The sequence below is a fragment of the Chlamydotis macqueenii genome, chromosome 8 (assembly GCF_036417535.1).
Source record: "Chlamydotis macqueenii isolate bChlMac1 chromosome 8, bChlMac1.mat, whole genome shotgun sequence".
NCBI classification, from domain to species: domain Eukaryota; kingdom Metazoa; phylum Chordata; class Aves; order Otidiformes; family Otididae; genus Chlamydotis; species Chlamydotis macqueenii.
Window position 1 is genome coordinate 15374347 of NC_141563.1, and position 19994 is coordinate 15394340.

Sequence of the window (19994 nt, forward strand, 5' to 3'; positions counted from 1 at the left end):
CAGAAATGGAGGGAGGCTGTTGGACTGTTGAGAACATATTTTTGGAGGTGTCCACGTGCTCAGTGTGGAGCTTTAAGCTGTATGTTACTCTGCTGTTGGAGCTGCAAGGGAAAAACGGGATTGAAGCTCCCATTTACTGTTGCTTCTCAAAATCTTTTAGTTAAACAGTGTATGCTTGGTCTCTGCCTCAGCCAGAAGTTTTAATTCAGACTCTCTGTGTGTTCTTTGTGGTGGTGCTTTGAATCCTCACATGTTTTGCCAGTTTAGAAATTATTTTTTTTACAAACCTTGCTGAACTGGCGAAGTTGCAATTTCCCCAGAGTTTAGGGGTGTTGTGTGACTGCCCAAAGATGACTTTTAATACAGAGCAGCCCTAAATGATCTCAAACTGTCAGATAATAGTGTTTTGGAAATAGATACAAAGTGCTTTTGTTATCAGCTCTTACTTTAGGATGATGATACATTACAGTGAATATTATGACATTGATTTTAACATCTTCAGTAGAGGTGAATTCCTAAATGTATGTAAAATGCTTTATATAAATAGCAATCTTGAGTCAAAATTGTTGACTGACATAGTTTGTATATAAGGGGAGGTATACTTGGTCACCTTGGAAGTTTACAGGTTGTTTTCAGATTTATAATTGCAGTATCTTCACTAATATAAAAAACATGTTTCTGTTTCACAACAGAGTCTCATCCATGTCCTCCGAAACCAGATCCTGCAAAGAGCTTGTCCGGTTCTCTCAACAATCTGACTCCTGCTAAGTTTACACCTGTCATTAATAATGGGTCCCCAACTATCCTGGGAAAAAGAAGTTATGAACAACACAATGGAATGGATGGTAAATATTTTTCTGCAAAATGTATATTGTCTGTATAGGCTTTTTCTTCCGTCCTTTCAGTATACATGGAGATTGTTTAAAAGTAAAGCCCTTTATATAAGTTCAAAGTTTCTTATTCTTGGGGGAGGGTGTGTTTAATTTTTTCCTTTTATAAAAGTTACTTGTCCCATTTCTCCTTCTGGGTGTGGCATGTGGTGTGTAGTGCCTGGGTGGTGCATGCACATAAAGCTGCTGTGCGAGTGAACGCTGCCTAGCTTGTCCAACCTTGCAGAGGGGACAGCGAGGGAGAAACTTCCCTTCGATTTTTAAATGTGAAGAAAACCTTAATAGCTTTTCCCAGTGATGTTTTGTTTTTCTTCTGAGGTTTCCAGCTTTTTTAACCTGTAGATATTAGCTGCGCAGTTTCCAGGTGGCTTTGTAACATGTGGATCACCTGGCTTTCAGGAAAACTACCGGAGGCTGCATGCCATTGAGAGAGGCAGGCTGCTGCTTAGCTGGGGGAGGCAGACGTGCCAGATCTGGCGTGGCATAAACCTACTCCTGCCTTGCACAGAAGCAGAGCATTTGCTTTTGTTGGCCCTGTCACTGAGCACCTCTCTGCAGTGGAGTTTGGGCTTTATCTGAAGACAAAAGGCAAGAGGAAGGTGTTTGAAGTGGGAGGTAGATGCAGGACATTGCTAGCATAGGTGCCAGGGCTCTGTTCTGAAGAGTTGCTCTTGCCTGAGAGTTTCAGGGAAGAGAAAGTGCAGTCTTTTTCTCAAATGAGGATAAAAGGGTCTGTTCAAATGGTCTTACTTGGGGGCGAGAACATGGAGAGTAGATCTCCTTAACAGGAGAGAGAAGGTGGTGTTTAATGGAGACTCTGAGCACAGAGGTAGATACAGAGAATCTTTCTCATTTTTTACCTTTAATTTTAACTTTATATGTCGCTTATCTCAAGTATAATTACAAACATTTGATACCTTATTGTTTGTGTCTTAACATTAAGAACTTTTTAAACTGCTACTGTTCAGGTTGCTGATGTGTTTTTCTCTTTTCTGTTCACTTGTGCTCTATCAGGCAACATGAAGAAGCGCCTGTTGATGCCTAGCAGGGGTAAGAGCTTGAAGCTGCGCTCAGCTTATGCTAGGAGAGTGATTCTTAGTTTCATCTGCTGGCTTATCTGTGCTTTGCAGCTAATGAGTCTGTGTGCACCTTCTGTGTCGATGTCTTTCAGTGTTCCTTGGGTAACCATTTCCACCCGTGGTTATGCTACTCACCTTCCAGGCTTTTCACGTGCAGGTGACAAGTTGTACAACCGTAACGAAGACATGACGTGCTGTGTTCAGAATTGATTACTAATTCCTCAAGTTGACAGAACAGTTTTCTAGCAGTTTTGTGAAACTGGTGAAAGCTCTGATGGTGGTTGGTTTGAAACTAGGTGGTGTTTCACTGTTTGACTCCTAATAAATCGAAGTTTCATGTGTCCTAAACTGCTTTAAATTCACATTGACCAAAAGAAATAGAAGATAGTATTCACATTGAGTCCCACGTTCAAGCCTCTGTGTTTTCCCCAGTAAGTGGACAGTCTCACCGGTGAGAGACTGTCTGAGTGTTCTCTACTTCCGGTAGAAATGGTTTTCAAAATTTCCACAGATTAAAAATTAATCTGTTCTGAGTATTGAATAGACCTTAGAAGCTTTAGTTTGTGATCATTTGGGAAACTTACATATAATGTCACTTAACCAAATTCAGTAGAACAGACCCGTTTTGAATAGTTAGGATGTACAAATGTCATCGTGAGACAGGCAAACACAGAAACTTAGGCTCATGTGTTACCACGAAATGGCTGACACTGCATGCCCTTATATTAAGCTTTGTGTTTAATGGCTGAGATAGTGGATGACTGTTACCAGTATTTACATGCATGCATATGTAAGTGCACGTGGAGAATACAGTAAGAATGAGGACAGTGATCATTCTACTGTCTTACTCTCTTTGGGAATTCATACCATGATATTGTGTTGCTGAGTTTTGAATGTGCTTTTTAGCTTTTGTGTTTTGGGAAGAATAACAAAACCCTGCTGCTTTGGGCAGGTTGGCTTCCTGGGAAGCTGTGTCCAGTAATGAGGGATGTAGATGCAGCATAGCTCACTGAATTTCCGCAGCTCCTAGTGACTCTCTGCTTGTGGGCCTGCCTGCTGCTCCCTGCTAAATGTCCTCATCAGCAAGGGGACTGCTGAGTCACTCAGCTGATGACAGACTTCTGAACCTCTGAGATGTTGTGGCACTGATCTGTGCTCTGTAGAGCACTGAATATGATAACCTGAGACCATTTACTTACTGGAAATGGAGGATTCTTGTTTCAGTGTTTTAAAAAGTCTGTCTGCTGGTATACATATTTGATTAGATACATCTCAGTCATAACTGTTGCTGGAGCAGTTTGTAAAAAGATTATTTTGGTGAAGTACCTGTTCAGGCTCCTCAGAATACGTATTTCTCTGAAGCACGCGTGTGTAGTTGTGCAAGGGCCGGCTGCCGCCGAGCGCCTGATGCTTTATCTGCTCAGCCAGTCACTGAAATACCTGCAGTAGTATTTGTTCCTATAACTGCTAGGTAGCCGAGCATGATTCAGTCTAAAAATCTGTTTACTTGCTGAGCATTAACAGGATGTTTTTGTGTGCAGTTCAGCCTTAACTTGTTGGTTGAGATTTATTTATGAATGGAAAATGTTTGCCATGCTGCAATTTCAACATCTGGAGTATTTTCTGACCCTGGGCTGCTGGAAGCTTTGCTGAGACAGAGGGAAGGGAACCACCTGCAAGGAAATGAAGTTTAAAAAATTTGGATCAGAATCTGCTGGGCACAGGGAAACAAATGGTGGAAGTCTGCTGGATCTATTTCTGCCCTGGAGCCAGTTTATGTGCCAGTGCCACTTAGCACTGGTTCCCAGTTTCCTTGCATGTGAGTTGGTAGGCTTTGCTGACTCTGGACATGGCTGATACCGATTTCCTGTGCAGTACAAAAACTGGGAACATGGTGCTGAGATGACTTCTTGGCTCTGAATGGAGTCATACAGGCTCGTTAGTTTGGGAAGCTGCTGGTGGGAAGGGAGAGGAGGAGGTGAAAGGAGAGAAGAGCACAGGTTGGAACTGTTGTGAAGAAGGGTAGAACAGCAGTGAGAGATGAAACCTTGTGACCAGAATTTAGCAGCCCCATGAGTTAGTGTGAGAGGACTAAAGTAAACCCATCTATCCTGAATGACTGATTTTTGGATTGTAACTGACCTAAAATAGATGAAAAAGATTAATGAGAGTGAAACTGAATTGTTATAACCAGTCAGATTCTTAATTTACATAGCTCGTATAGACACTATGGGAAATTGTGGGGTTTTTTGGTCATTTTTGTTTCACCTCTCCCCTTGGTGGTGATACATCATCCCATACTGGCTGGTTTAGGTCGTTGTAGGCAGTGTACTGCAAAGAAAAGCTGGTGTTAAGATGACTGCACGGAGAGACTGAAAATATTATTTCTGCACAAATTTAGGTGCAGGAAGGCTCTTTGTCCACTGATGTTGAAATAGTATTTAAGGAGATGTTAGTCTACTTCAATGTTATATGAATTATCTGGAGATTTTTGTGCTTCCTGCTGATGTGCTGTATTGGTGACATCTGGAAGATATCTTATGGTTTGGACAGGTTACTGTCAAAGTCTCTGATGTAAAACAGTGGACAGCTATTACGGTGGGCTATAGCTGAAGTCTCTTTGGTGATAAAAGCCTTTTGGTGCTGGGCTGTTACTTCCAAACACATGGGAGAAGTATTTATACTGTAAATTATGGCTGGTTGCTGATCTGATTGCGTATGATGAGTTTATAAGGCTTTCCTCATGGCCAGATTGTAAAGCAATATAAAAAATCAGGAGATTGCTTTGTAGGGAATGAGCCAAGCAGCAGCTTGTATTTTTGCTTAGTGTAAAGCATTAAGAGCCATGTTTATATGCATGGTACTGGTGGACAGGTTTCTGAGGCAGTTAAATTCCCATGGCATCTGCTGCCTTTGTTTAGAAGTAGGCTGTTTAACATCGCTGAAAATGGAACTGTTCATGTAGGTTTTGAGGTATTCCTTCAGGCAGCACTGCTGGAAGACTTTCATCTGAGGCTCTACCACCCTTTGGTATTTAGGACAGTTGGTGGTTAGAATTCAGCCCTCAGAAAAGTTAATCAGTGAAGTGCCTTGATGAACGTTCCTGCATAAATGGAAACACAGTTCCTAAATGTGCCCAGAGGATGACTGAGGCTGGAGGGCTTGGAATGGGAGACCACCTAGTCTATGGGCGGATGCAGGCTGGTCAGGTTGAACTCTGTGTGAGGAGAGGAAGTAATGGGAAGTAAGGAAAGGCTGGGAAAAGGAGAACCTTGGTGGTGAGAGATCAAGGAGGAGGAGAAAAGGAGACTGTTGTTAGTGGGCTGCGGCCAGAACTAGTTAAAACTAATTATAGAAATCTTGGAAATTGCTGAACTTAAATTTGAGTACTTCAGTTTTTTCCTTTGGAATTTTGTTATTTGTTTGGTTGGTTTTTCTCTTGCTACTGTAACTCCAGCTAAGTATCTTTAACTCTTCTTTTTCTGACTCATCTCTGCTTAACCCTAGAGAGCTGAACTTTTTCAATCTTTGAATATAATTTGTCTGGCCAGGCATCTAGAGTTTCAACTGGTGCTTGAATCCCAAGTACAGGAAAATATTTGTAAACTCATCTCTCCTCACTATCTCCTCTCCACTCATTTTATATGAAGGGTGTAGTCCTTTCATCTGTTTTGTTTTCTCATTGGAGGCATGAGTAGGCATACAGTACCCTTCCCAGCTCTCTCTCAACATTAGATTAGCATAGATAAATCGCTGCGGAATCCTATTTTTGGAGCATGAAAAGTACATGAAGTCTCATAAGCTGTCAAATACAGCGAGATGTTTAAAAAATCATTAGTTTATTGCTTTTTCATTAGTGTTCTGGAGCTTGACTGACAGTATTTGCCATGAAACTTCCTCTAGAAGATAGAGAAGATGTTTTATGTTCTGGACCCTGTTTACTTTTTTCCTTACAGCTATTCAGTATGGGGTCTGTGTGATGCTCGTTTATGCAAACTTTTGTTGGGGGAAGGGAGGGGACCACTGTTAGATTTCTTTTTTTGTTGTGGTTTTTTTTTTTTTTTTTTTCCCCCCCTTCTCTTTTACAACACGTTAGCTTCCATCTAATCAAATTTGTTTTTCAGGGTCATCACATGCACTCTAAAATTGGCAGAAAGAGAGAGAACATAAATGAGTGGCTGAAATAAAGGGAAGGCTTTTCCCAGCAACAAACTTGCATTGATAAAATGGTAGAGGATCGAATGCTGAAAATTGGAGAGGGTTTATAGAAGAGCCATGAAAATGGTGAAGGGACTGGAAAACAGACAGTATAATGGAAAATGCTTTTATCAAAGTGGAAGTTGTAGATGTTTGTCTCTGCTGACAGGAGCAGCAGAAGTGTAATAATAGAGGGCTTTTTAGTCTAGCCAGGAATGGAATAATGAGCTGCAGTAGCCAGAAGGTACAGTAGAAAAACTTTGGCTGGAAACAAGCTGCAAATTTTTGAGTGAGGTTAATTAACTGTTGGAAGACCTTGCTTCTGCTGCTGGGGATTTCTAAACCGAAATGGAATGTCAATCTAATTTAACGTGTTCTGGTTCATTGTTTCTCACCTCCTTTTAGGGAAACATGCATGAATTCCTAGAACTGGAGGCATTCCTTAGCCTAGCGTGGTATTAGTTTAGTTATCAAGAGTTGAACGTGAAAGTGGAAAGTGATCTTGATTAAAACCAGTTATTGAGGTGGGAATATAAGGAAGTTCTCTAAGCATCAGCTATGTAGGTGACCAGACTTATTGCAAAGGTTTTTCTGGCTGACTTAGACTTTAAAGAAAATATGGACTGTAACCTATGTGCTTAAGTTGTATTAAAATTCTGTCTTTATCAGCAGTGGCCCTGGCTGCCCTTCCAAAGTGGAGGAGAGCCAGCCAAAGGAAATCTGCCCATCCAGGAATGGCTGTAAACAGCAGGGAGTATTGGTCCTTTAATGAAGAATGTGATACTTGGGGTACTGGGGAAAAGTCCTGGCTTTAGCTGTTGATATCTGGACCAGAGTAATGCTGACTAGTATCAAGAGAGAAAATATTCACTATTTTTTAAAGGAATGATGTTTCTTGCCAGCAGCAGCACAGCTGGGAAGAATTACAAGTTGCTTGAAATGCTTTTTGGAGACCCCAAGAACTGTGTGCCTGTGCAACATCCTTGCTTTAAATTGTATGCCAAAAGTACAGATTATTTTGGAGAACTGTACTTAAGATTTTGTACTCAAATGTTAAGTGAAACTTTTTTCACTTGCCTTTGGCTTAGCCGTGACACTGTGATTATTTTCTTTTGGTGTTATGGAGAAAGATCTGGAAATGAAATCAGGCGATGGCCATTGTGCTCTATGGATCAACTAATGAAAACCATTTCATTTGAGAGGTGGCATGGAGTAAGATGCAAATGTTGACTGAGTGAGAGGAGGGTGCATATCCCAAGGGAATGGTAGGGAGCAGGTGTAATTAATATGAGAGGAAATGAGTGTATAACAATGCAAGGGCAGAATTGCAAATGCCCTGGATAGTACAAAGCCTGAATTTGTAATTAAACAGAATGTACATTTTTGATACATATCACATATATATACCCACACACACACATATCTATAGATGTGTATGATGTGCAATACTCCCAGTTCTAAAAACAGTGAATAATTCCCTAGTTTCTAGTTCACACAGCATGGATTAGCAAATCCTAAAGCAGTGAGGTGCATGGTTTTGTTGCCTCTGTTTTTAACCACTTAGTGTGTTACAGCCAGACAGAATGTACCGTGGTGCTCTTCTGGGAATGTGGGTGGACAGTATTGATTGACTCAGCACCAAGATAGATAGCAACCCTCCGTTCTCAGCATACTTGTCCAAGCGTAGCTGCCGACTCGTCGTTGAATGTCACTGCCCAGAAAGTATTAGTAGGATCCGTGAAGTACACCTAGCAGAAGGCAGAGCTTCGCATGAACAAACACATCATCTGTGAAGCAAATTAATGTGAACTGTTAGACCAAACATTTTAGGAAGTACTATCCAAATCCAAGGAGGTTAATGTGCAGGGCTTAGTGGAAGGAAGTGGATAATGAATGACTGCTCACTCATCCAAAATTAAAGCTGCTCTTTGTGGAATCTCTCATTTGGAGTTACTGTCTGGTTAATGTTGTCTTGAGTCTATCTGTCCAACAGAAAACTGTGATCACTTCTGTGTTTTACTACCTCCAAAACAGTCTGTGTTTCTGTATTTGTTGCATGGGGCTGGGCTACTGTATTCTGAACTATGTGAATCTTTCCTTTTTTAACCTTAAATCTTTTTTTTCCTTTTCCTTTGCCAATCTTGGTAGGAACTTACTTAGGTAAGTAAATTGCAATTTTAACATTGTTTTTATGTACAACAGAATTTTAAGAAAATGTTAGTCTAGGTGGTGTTTGGTACAATTTATGCTCTGTTCTGCTTGTTGTACTTGCATTCCTGAAAGTTTATGGCCTTTGATTATTAGAAGGTGGACACTCAATCCGCTCACAGTGGTAACGTGCTCTTGGCAGTTTAAGAAAGAGAGGGGTTCTAAAGCATTCTTACAAGCTTGCAAAACCTGTATGTGTGTATATGGCAACACACAGACACTACTTTAAGTGAACCAGTAACTTGGAAGTGAAATCCTTGTTCATCAAGCCTCATTCGTGCATGAATTTTTATCTTTCTTTCTAGCTTGCTCACAAGTGTGGTACTGTTGATGTTTTTGTTACTGCTGGGAAGGATGGAATCCCAGGAGGAGGATTACTTTTGGAAAAGGAAAATGCATATGAAGAGTGTATGGATTTTTAAAGCAATGTATTTTAGTGTAGTAAACTTGCTGATTGTGAAAGTGTGTACATTCATTATGACTGAAAATGTGCTTATGAATGTTACTGCATATTGCATGTTCTGCATTATGTTTTTTGGTAAACAGAAGTTAAAACAAAATGCCATCTGTGACTGATTGCATGATGTTCTGATTGGCTTTAAAAAAAAAAGAAAATATGAATTATGTTAACGTGAGATGAAGGACCCGTATTTTTGTGTGTTGGATATGCTGAAGACTGGAGTTAGTAAGTTTGAGTAAATATAAATTTAACAACTCCCAAGTTATGTCCAGTGGCTGGAAGCTGGGCTACGCTTGTCCTTGGTAGTAGGGTCAGCTCTGTACAGAGTTCTTGTGCCAAAGTATGAAATTGTCTGTAAATATACAGGCAACAGTGTGTCCAGACATAGAAAAGCATTGCAGTGTTCTACCCAAGCAGAAAAGTGGCCATGGTTGATGCTTATTCTGCAACTTCTTCATGCTTGCTGTAGTAACTTTATGGAAATATCCCCGCACTCCAGTCTGCACTGGGCACACTGCTGAGGGTTTAGGCTCTCCTGCTTCTTGAACTGGCAGTTGTGTATACTGTGTGAAGTTGGCAAAAAAAGCGGGCTGAGTTTAAGCAGTGGGAGTAATTTTTTAAGGCTATCATTCAGGTGCTGAGCACCTCTTGCCAGACTTGCAGAGGATGAAACTGGATCAGCAAAGAGCATGCATGTCTACTCTCAGGCTGCCAGTGGGACCAGACATACTGGTTTGTTTCCCATCTGGAAAAATAGATTCTCCCACTCCACTCTGTGTTGTCAGGTGCCAACTATTCCCCATGCCTGCGGCATGCTCTTGGGGTGGTGCTCTGGTTGCTGCCAGAAGTTTAGGTATTCTCTAATTTTATGTACATACGTATTATTTTTTAAGAACTCTGAAAGCATTAGAGTCAAATGATAGAGATTGTTGGAAAAGAAACAGGTTGGTTTAACTGAGAGGTGATTTCCCCCCATCCCCAAAAGATAAAACAAAGCTGCAAAGTAAGAGCAGTCAGAGAGTTGTTTTGCTGTTTGTGATAGTCCTTCCCCACCTGTGGTTCTCTGGATGAAAGTACCTTCGTCTGCAGCTTTGATCCTTGAAGGATGAAAGGATCATTAGGGCATAGTACCCTGCTGTGACTGGTTTTGAGCCAAAATCTCTGTAATTGTGCTTACACTTGAGGAACAGTTCTGAGGTCTTTGTCACAAAGTTGTGGGGAGTGGAGGCGTGCTCTGAGGGTGTCAATCTCTGTACTGTGGTTAGGTGTTTTACTGCCATTTCAGTAACAATGTAAGAATCGTCTGTGACAAAGGACGTTTATGATCACCTGCAAATATACCTTCAATTTACCTTGTTTTCATTTTATCTTCTGGGACTTCCTCTTTATTTCAATGTATAGAGGAGATTGGCAGAGGAATTGAATGGCAGGAGATTTTCTAGGGCTTTGGATTTTTGTCAGTGCTGTGGAAAAAAAAAATCTTGAGTTTTCAGAGTATATTTAAATTTATTTGGCTTCAAAAGAGTGGAAGACCTGCTTAGATTCATCGTTGTAGACCTTTACACTTTGTGGCTTTAAAGGTCTGTTCAATCCTGAAAACACCTCCTTTTTTGTGTGGTTTTTTAATCACGTTTGCAGGAGGTTAGTGTTGTTTCTGATGTGGAGCTACGCAAATTTAAGCAGTTGGACCTTAAATATCATCAAAAGGAATGCTCACACTTTCTACCCTGTGGCTTCTCTAGACATCCCTCCATAGAATAGAGACTGTTTTTTCCTGGAGAGGAGCTGCCAGAACCCTGCTGTATTTAGCTCCTGGTTTACATTCATATGCTGTCTTACTTCTTTAACCTGCTCATGGATGCGTGTGTGTAAAAAGTCCCTCTCAAACCTTGATCCTTGAAAATGGAGCAAGCGTCTCGGAGAGGACTTGAGTTTCGTGTAGTGAGTTACCTGATTGTACCACTCCTCACCCAGAGATGGGGGATTGGTTTTGTTCTTAGGGGTGCCTGTCTGGCAGACCTCATCTCTCGCATAGAAGCCACCAAAAACTTTTTGGGTGAAAATCTGCTGTTTCCAGTACAAGTGCATCCTTGTTGACTTGACAGCTGTTCTGCAATGGGTTACAGATGCTGTGCTGTCTCCCCGCATCTCTTTGGTGAACATTGTGGGTAAAAGTTGCTCATTTAATAGCAGTGTTTCAGCTGCATATGCTTTCAGTGTGGTGGGTTTTTTAGTTGAAAACTGAAGCTACTCTTTTTAGTGTCTGTTTTTATATTTATTCTTTCAAACTCCAGTTATCAAAGTGTGACTAAAGGAAAAATTCACAGATAGTTACAATTAATATGCTAATTGATATCTTATTACTGTGATAGCAAGAGTATAAATTGTATTGAAACTGTAATGTTGTTTTGTGTCTTATTTTATTGGGGCAGCTTTATCCTAGAAGTTACAGCTTATGGGGTGAGGTGTGTCCCTGATGTAACCACTGCTTCTTTGCTGTTTGAGGGCTCTGAAATTTTGGGGCTCAGACTAAGCAGCAGTTCTGCTCAGCCCTCGCTCAGTTTGTGTGAGTCTGAACATCTCTTCTCACCGTGGAATATTCTGGGTTAATTCTGGTGCTTAGGAATAGCACTGTTTACTGGCTTTTACATCCAGCAGTAGTCGTTGCTGCAGCCACGTATCAGCTGCTCCTGTAGGCTAGTCTTTTCTGGCATCAAGAATGTTCTCAGTACAAGAAAAGAGCTGATCTGGAGTGTGGTTAAAATGAAAAGTTTGGCTTTAATCCAGGGACTAGCATCAGTGGATTGACATCTCTCTGAGCTCCTGTGAGAATGGAGAAAATGTTATCCTTCTGTGATGGAAGGGGAGAGAGAAAACAAGTGCTAGAGCTTAGCTCTGAAGCCAGCAGATTCGGGTTGCATCCTGCTGGCTGTGCTGTTTCCCAGCGTCTGCGGAGCTCTTTCTCCATCCATCTCGAACAGCTGCTCACAGCTGTGTTTTGGATGCAGTTGCTGCTCCCACGTAAAAAGGAGTGATTATCTGTCGCCTGCGTTGCTTTTGTCAACATCCAGAGGTTGTTACTGGTCTTCTTGCTTGGTGCCTGGTACATCTGTTCTACAGATTTGACAGAAATCTTTCTGGCAACTATTTCTTCATCTCTGTGGATACTTAGGCACAAAAATGCTGCAAAAGTTGAAACTGTGTATTAATGTTTGAAGCAGCTAACAGCATACATCTACGCAGAATGGAAAAGACACTCGCTATCAACTGTTGATTTTAATGTGGTGTTGTGGTACTCAGTGCTCACAAAATGTCCCCCGTTCCGCCTTCCTCCCGCTACGTTGCTGTGTCATGTGTTTTCCTGGCATACTTGCTTGTGAGTACATTGTGTTTGGTTTTACCAAGGAGAATCTCAAGGAATCTGTTGAGTGTGGACCATGAGCTGTAAAAGTTCATTTTTGCTGGATTCTTTAAAAAGCTTTGATGTTTCATCACGGCTTAACTCGTTAGCAATGGGAAGTTTCAAAAGTCAAGCTGGGAAGCTTGCTATAAATGTGAAAGTAGAATTCATGCTGATAACTTCTGCAGCCAGTGACAGCATTTCCTGATGCCTGTCCTGTAGTACCTGTTGGATTTGATGTACCTGTTGGATTTGACGTACCTGTTGGATTTGATGTACTGACATTTTGGTTCTCAGCCAGAAGGGGCTGAGAAAGATGGTTTGGTGCACTGATGTTAATGAAGTGGTGTTTTCTGGGAGCATGCGTCTCAGAAAACTTAACTGGTGCTAACAGAAAGGTTTATTAGGTCTCCCAGTGCCATGGTGCCTTCTCTTATACCCCAAGACCTTTGTGTGTCCTACAAGGTCACATATATGCAAGTTACAGCTTGGTACGTATGCTATGGCAGCGTGGTAGGGTCTGATAGTATAGCAAATAAGCTAGTAAAATCAAGGCGTTGCGCTGGGAGCTTTACAGGGCTGTTTGTGTTACTGGGGAAGGGCTTTGTGTGATAGCTGGAGTCACTGCTCCGTGACTGATGGCGCTACGCCTGTGGAAGTCTTTACTTTTGGTAGGTTCAGCAGATACAGTCTGTTTGCTAACAGCTTGTAGCTAACATCTGAGCTGAAGAGTTCCCTGGGGATCCAAGGATGACAGGGAAGATCTTATTTGTTCCTGTGTTGACAGTGTATAATACCTTCCACTTTCTCCTTCTTGATGTCAGTAAACTCCTCCAAAACTAAAACGGAATGCCAGCTTTTCCCCAAGACTTGAGGAAAACCTCAGATCTGAGAGAGGAGGTGTACTTTTAGCAGTAGTTTGAAGAAAGGTGTGAGTACATGGAGAAAAGTCTGTGCGAGTGGCAAGTGTTTTTCTCAGTTACCTTTCTATGAGGGGAGAAGTTAGTTTGGTAGACAACTCTTGTTTTGGCAAAACAACACAGTTGCAATCATAGCTGCGTGTGTTTTGATTTGTACTTTTTTCTGTCTTGGAAAAGCAATGGTCTTACCAGCTCTATTCTCTTTCCTGTTTGTTAGGTCTGCCTAACCACGGACAAACCAGACAAATGGTAAGAGAATGTTCATTTAACCAAAACAGGGAAAAGAAGAATTATTAACCCATGGTAGATAGAACACCCCGTTAAACTGTAGTGTTTCACTTCCATCTTTGCTGTTTGCAGCTGGTCATACTTCCCAATTAATTGAAAAGTTAAAGAAAAAAAAAGTTGTTTTGGGGCATATGAAACATTCAAGTGGTTAAATACAATTGAAACCTCAAATCTATCTATCTATATATAAATGAGATTCTGTTTTGGATGGAACATTTTGTTTCTGCTCATACAGAAACTGAGTGGCTGTTTATAGCAAAGCTCTGGGATGTGTTTCTAGGTGGAATGTGTTTCCTTGAAGGAGGAAGGTTTAAATGATGGAAGGGTTTATTTGGGGAAAAAAGTTTCAGTTTTGTTTTTTTTGTTTGGTTTTTCTTTTTTTTTTCTCCCCCCCCCTTCCCCCCCCTTGGAAGTTGTTGTGCAAGTTGTCTGCTGCGAATGCTTGTTTTTTGTGGGTTGGGTTTTTTTTTTTTTGAGTAGAAGTTATTCCTAGCCTTTCATTCATTATGCTGAGTTTTATCAAAGGACAGAAGCAAATAGCCAGTCTGATGCATCTCTGGCAAAATGCTTTCTCATTAAATTCACGTTGGTGTGAAGGGGCCGGCGCAAAGGCTGTGCATCACTTCTCCCCTGGCTTATGGGAGGCTCGTGGGAGAGAACTTCAAGCATAGGGCTTCTGGTGTTGATAAAGTGGAGCTTGCCTCATCAGGTGAACTACCACAATGTATTAGCGTCGTTAGAGTCACTCCAACATGGGTCAGTCAGCAGCAGGTATGACTGATGGTCACTAAATGGTGACCACAAACATTATTAAATCTAGTAACGTTCTCGGATAGTGCGCAGTATCATAAAGGGTAGGCTATAACCTGAGCATGCTAGTCTGCTTGTAATAACGAAGTATTGATTTGGTTTGTTACTTGAGCATCTGATCCGAAGTGATAAATTGTACTCCTCCATGAATTCAGCTTCATTTCTTGTCACTGAGGAGACTGGCTACTTGTTTGTGTCTGCTGAATAAACCAACTCAGTGCAGTGGGAGAAATCTGTGATGACCTAACGCTTTTTAGTTATTTTAGGGTGAAACCTCTGAACTGCCTTGATTTCTGGTTGCTTGATAAAGTGTGCTACTGAACTGAAAATTTCAGGATGTACCACTTGAAACGTTGCTCTGAGCAGGCAGAGAAAAGGCAGGTTGGGAAGCACAGGGATGCCCCTTCTAGGTATTTCCAAGAGCTTTCTCCAGAGTTGTTCTGCTGTGTATGTAGCACGTGCGCAGAAAATATCCTTCGCAACACTAATGAAAGGATTTTCTTGGAGAAGTCTGTAGGGAGTAAAAGAAATCAACAGAAAAGCTTTTTATTTGAAACCTTTTCTGTAATCAATCTCAAATATAAAAGCAATTCTTGAAGTATTTCAGTGGTTTGCTGTGGTGCCGAAGTTGTCTTGTGAGCTGGGCAACTAAGATACTAAATTGTTACTGCACTTGTATACAACAGCTTTAAAGAGCTTAGGATTTTAAAAGGTGAGATTTTGTTTGTTTAGCTCTAAAGCCATAATTTTCTACAGGAAGTAGATCTTACTAGCACAGTTGATTAAGGCTGGTCGAAAAAAAAAGTCATCATTTTTTTCTTTTCTCCTCAGATAAAAATGAGATAAGAAAGTTTTTTTGTTTTTTTTTCCTTGGTTGACAGACTGAAATCTTCCCTTTCTAAGTCAGTGTTGAAATTTGGTTGAGCTTTTACCATAACCTGACACTGAAGGACTTGAATACCTCATATCCCCACCTTTCCTTTTGAGGTGGATCTCCCAGGCCAGACATCCCTCATGTACATGCTCAGTTTCCCATTTTGTGCACAGAGGGGGAAGCCTTGGTGCATCTGGGGAGATGGTCTGACCTCGGACAATGGCCTGTGCATTTTCTGACCAGCTTTAATTTATGCATATCATGTTTTCCGGGCCCTTATTTTGCATCCTTCCTGACTGCCCAGTGTTACTGATTTCAGTGGGATTTCTCAATGTGCTAATCAGCAGGAAGAGGGGCAGCAGAACTGGACTTCAGATGATCGAGGACAGCTGCGTTTGAGAAGCTTAATACTTTGCTCCCTTTCATCTGCACCTCTCTCAATAACAGCTCATGTTTTTCCAGTTGAGTGGAAGGGGGCTGCTGTGGGTCTGGAAAATTATACTTGTGTTGATTCGCAAAGCAAGTGTGTTACATGTGGGAAATCTGTGGTGTTAAATGCTAGAAGGATTTTATCATGAAAGCTGTAGAGATTTGTACTACTAGATTTGTTTTCAACAACATATTTAATTGTATACTCTCCTCATTAAATATTAACCTCCCTAGAACAAAAAGGATTTGGGTAAGTTTGGTACCCCAGACTAACTGTAAATTCAGGTTTTTATATTTGATTTGCTGTGTAGCTAGATTTTCTTCCCTGAAATCAATAGAGTTGCTCTAGATTTATGGTAGTAACTGAAATCAAAGTCTTATGCTCCATCTTTTGAACTTCATGTCATCTTTCAGACACAAGCAACAGATTATTGGTAATGCCTTCCATTTATTATTTGTCCTGTCGCTGGAGTATTGCTGTCCTATTGTATATTGAAGGTGCCTAACTTCTACTGCTTGTGGACAACTGCTTTTGTGTGAATTCTCTGTTCAGTCATGGGCAAGAGCAGAAATATTTATCATAAACTCGCAAAAAACTGATATGAAAACTTTAATTCTGTTTGAGTGCTTATCACCTGCCACTGCAGGTTTGTTGCAGTCTGTAATTGTACTTTTTAATGTATCACGTTAGGGACCAAGCCGAAACTTGCTGCTCAATGGGAAATCATACCCAACAAAAGTCAGATTAATTCGTGGTGGATCCATGCCTCCAGTGAAAAGGAGGAGGATGAACTGGATTGATGCACCAGACGATGTTTTTTACATGGCCACTGAAGAAACCAGGTAGGAAACTTGATCTTTCAGAGAATTTAAGGGGAGGTATTTTTGTTTTGTGTTCCATGTGGGTGCTGCAACTGATTTTGTGGTTAGACAGGGATCTGTTCAGCAGATCTGTTGCTACAAACTAAATGCAGAGACCACTGCCGGTGTTGAGGTGGATAAAGGCTGTCATATCCCTAATCATGTCTAATGTGCCTAATCATGCACTTGCATTCCAGAGAAAGCAGATTCTTCTTCCAGAGCAGTTCCTGTAAGAGATGGGCAATAAGAGGAGGAAGACTGAGGTGGAAAGTTCACCTGGTTCAGACCAATAAATGCTTTGGAGGTCTCACCACAGTGGCTCAGAAGCAGGATAGGGACCTTTTTGCGTGTGGGTGATGCTGAGGAACAGAGCCTCCTATACACAGAGCTCTGCATGCCCTCTGGCATGCTGAAGTCTCTTGTATTACCTCTCAGAACCTCTCCTCATATGTCTGAGCACTGAAGCCTGCAAGTGACACAGAGGGTTTCCAGGGGCTGAAGTGCCTCATTTCTTTGGTGATTTATATTTGCCACCAGTAGCAGTGAGAATTAGTCTTGCAGTGTCCACCTTCCTCCTTTGGTGGTACTCCTTCTGCTAGTCCTTCTTGTTAGTTCACCCACAGGATAAAAACAGTGAAAGAAACTTTCCTTGCAGGAGTTTCACTTTAAACTCTCTTAACAGACTGCTGATACAGCAGTGGAAGCTGCGTGGCCTGATCACTAAAACAAAGCTTTTTTGTGTTTGTGTTCCCAGTACTGTGTTATTCCTAGGAAGGGAGGACTGCTCCTGGGTGTGGTCAGAAAGGCACAGACATATGCTTGTGTGGTTTCCTCCCAAAAGCTTGATGCCTGCCTCCTGGGTAACCTTGAGGAAGGTCAGAGCAAAGCCACAGCCCTGCTTTTCAGCCCTCTCTGCAAGCAGAGGTGCACTCTGGCTTTTGTCTGCGTCTGAAGCCTGGAGTTACCAACACTTTTTGTATCAGTGCCGCAGGCAGAGAAGCACTTACTTTTCCCTCCAGTACTTAACAGAGATGGACATGGGAACTACTGGATGTCTGAGCCTTTACAAGTGACCAAGGAGGCCAGGACTTTTGAGTACTTTGTCCCTTCCGGGACTACTAAATTTGGTGCAGTACTCTGAGTATCCGTTTGTTCAGCATGAAGTGCATAGTCAGAGTCCTGACATTCCCAACCTCCTCTGTAGCATGCAAAACATTTCAAATGTCAAGTGACTGTTCCGTGGGCCTCGTATCAAAGATGGGCTCCGTATGCGAGCTGAGACTGGTAACGTCCAAGTTACTAACCACTGATCTATTGGAACATCAGATTTCAGTGCAGGAACCGCCCCTGTAAGAATTCAGAAGAAACATCAAATTAATTTCCTTGTCAGCCTTGTTCCTATGGACACCTTTAATGTGACCGTGCGTTTCTCACCAGGTTACATCTTTACCTTGTCTTTCCCTTCCCCTTTGCTGTTCCTGTGAGACTCTGCGAAAGTAAGCCATGGGATCCCTTACATAACTGTGAGAGAAGTATTTAATTTTCAAGGGAAGTAGTAAGGAGGTACTGGGATCCTGTTACAGCCCTTCAGCTCTGGCAAAGTCATGTGCCGTTGTGAATGTATACAGTCTCTATTTCAGTCCTTGGATGCTCAAGGCTTATTTCATAATCCTGCGTCTACAAAACACTTACCACTGTTATTGTCCAACCCGCAAGAAATGCTGTAGGTCTGTGGTAGTAAGATCTCAGAACTACTACAAGGTCCCGCCCCTTCGTGTGTGGAGAACAGTGAGAATATTCATCAAGTGCCATGTTGGTCTTGAGAGCAATTTACTGTAAAGACACAGAATTGTCTGCTCATCCAGAACCGCTGACCGAGGCAGGAAAGAGCAGTCCCACGGCAGCCAGCACATCTCTAATGCAGAAATCGGAGTGCAGTGATAGACATTAGATCAGTAAGACCTTATCTCGTCAACTCTAAAAAAAAAAAAAAAAAAAAAAAAAAGAGTAACAGGCTTCTTTGTCTGACAGCCTTGCTGCTTAGCTGACTGATGAGTGCTGAAAAGAGATGTTTGGCAGCCTGCTGTAAAGCAGGGATGCCTGAGCGATGTAACATTGTACGCGGCACGGGTTTTCTGTCAGGCATTTCACCTCTAACTTTTCCCTGAACCATCTGCTGCATTCCAGTGTCAAGAATGTGAGACTTGTTTGTGAGCTCTGAAACAATTTGAGCTTTGTGTTGGCTCCATAGCAATCAATCTAGCAGCAATATCTGCATAGCATCCTCCAGCTGAGGGTCAGGCTGTGTTTTCAGTCACAGAAAGTAGGTTTTCCTAAAGTTTTACACCCTCTCTCCTCCCCCTGTGGCACTGTTGAGAGCAGTGTTAAAAAATTGGGTAGCCTGGAGGGAGCAGTTTGAGAAGTTGGTTGATTGAAAGGAGTACGTTTCTGAATTCAAGCCTCACAGTAAGGAACTCGGCATTTATAATTTATGCAAGTGGAGGCAGCAAGTGACCTGATCAGAATCTAGAACCGCTAAGAGATGCGTTTCTGAGGGCGACGTGTCTCACTGAACACATGCAGATGCTGGCTAAACACGCAGAATTGAACACACGCAGATCCACTGGCTAAAAGTAGATCAACTTCAGCTAAACCAGTCTGGGAGAAAACAGCAGCTCAAGATTTTTTTTTGTTTGGTTGGTTGGATTTTTGTTTGGTTTTTTTTTTTTTTTTTTCCTCCCCGCCACTGCTTTTCCACCCTGTTCTCTCCTCTCCCCACCCTGTGGCCTTTCAGCCTTAGAATGTGCTGGAGAAATGGGGACACTGAGCAAACAAAAGACATGTCTCTGTGTGTGTAAGCACTACGTAGCAGGCTTGTTCTGCACCGTGGGCAAAAAAAAGCAAGTGAAGAGATGACCAAATCTGACCAGAGCTGATTCAGAAATCTTCAGCTGAAGTTGTTGATTTGTCAGTGCTGGTGGTGGTAAGGGTAAATTTTAGGGGAGAAAAGTATTTTGACCAGTTTCTTCAGCAACTAGCACATCTCAAACACAGAAATGGTAGGACAGTGATAGACATCAGCTCAGTAAGACTGTATCTCTTCCATTTCAAACAAACAAACAAATCACCCACACCTCAAAAAAGGGTTTCTTGGCCCCAGCAATGCTGAATAACCAAAAATGTAAAATATATTCCTCTAGTGCACTATCATGTCTCTCAGGTAAGTAAAAAAAACCGTTAAGGTAGGAGCCTGTAAGGGTAGGCAGTGCTTCCATGCCAGCCCCTTCTTGTTGCCCCAGTGCCTGAGCTGTGTATAGTAGGTACGGATGGATTACACTTGTGAATATTTGTCACTTCCCTTTCTCATCTCTATGCTTTTGATCACTGCAACATCCTCTGGAAATGAATTCTTAATTACATAGTATATTTTTCATTGTTGCTATTTCGTTGGTCAGTGTTTAGGTTTATATTTTGTTTTGGTTTTGTTTTTTCTTTTAGGATACCTCCTTTAGCTCTAAGCCTGGTATTGAGAAAAATAAACAGGCAGTCCTTCTGTATTGTCTCTTTCTACCTTATTT

At 41.7% G+C, this 19994-nt stretch overlaps 1 protein-coding gene across 2 annotated transcripts in view; it reads left to right on the forward strand.

Moving 5' to 3' along the window:
* The window catches only part of MTA1 (metastasis associated 1), an 85221-nt gene that overhangs the window by 62657 nt on the left and 2570 nt on the right, over positions 1 to 19994 (forward strand). Inside the window, exons 16-19 of one of the 2 annotated variants that reach the window (XM_086753132.1) lie at positions 693 to 845; positions 1905 to 1940; positions 13372 to 13403; positions 16247 to 16398. In XM_086753132.1, the coding sequence (XP_086609258.1) occupies positions 693 to 845; positions 1905 to 1940; positions 13372 to 13403; positions 16247 to 16398 (373 nt within the window). The remainder of the gene's footprint in view (positions 1 to 692; positions 846 to 1904; positions 1941 to 13371; positions 13404 to 16246; positions 16399 to 19994) is intronic. The other variant, XM_086753133.1, reaches the window with a different exon arrangement.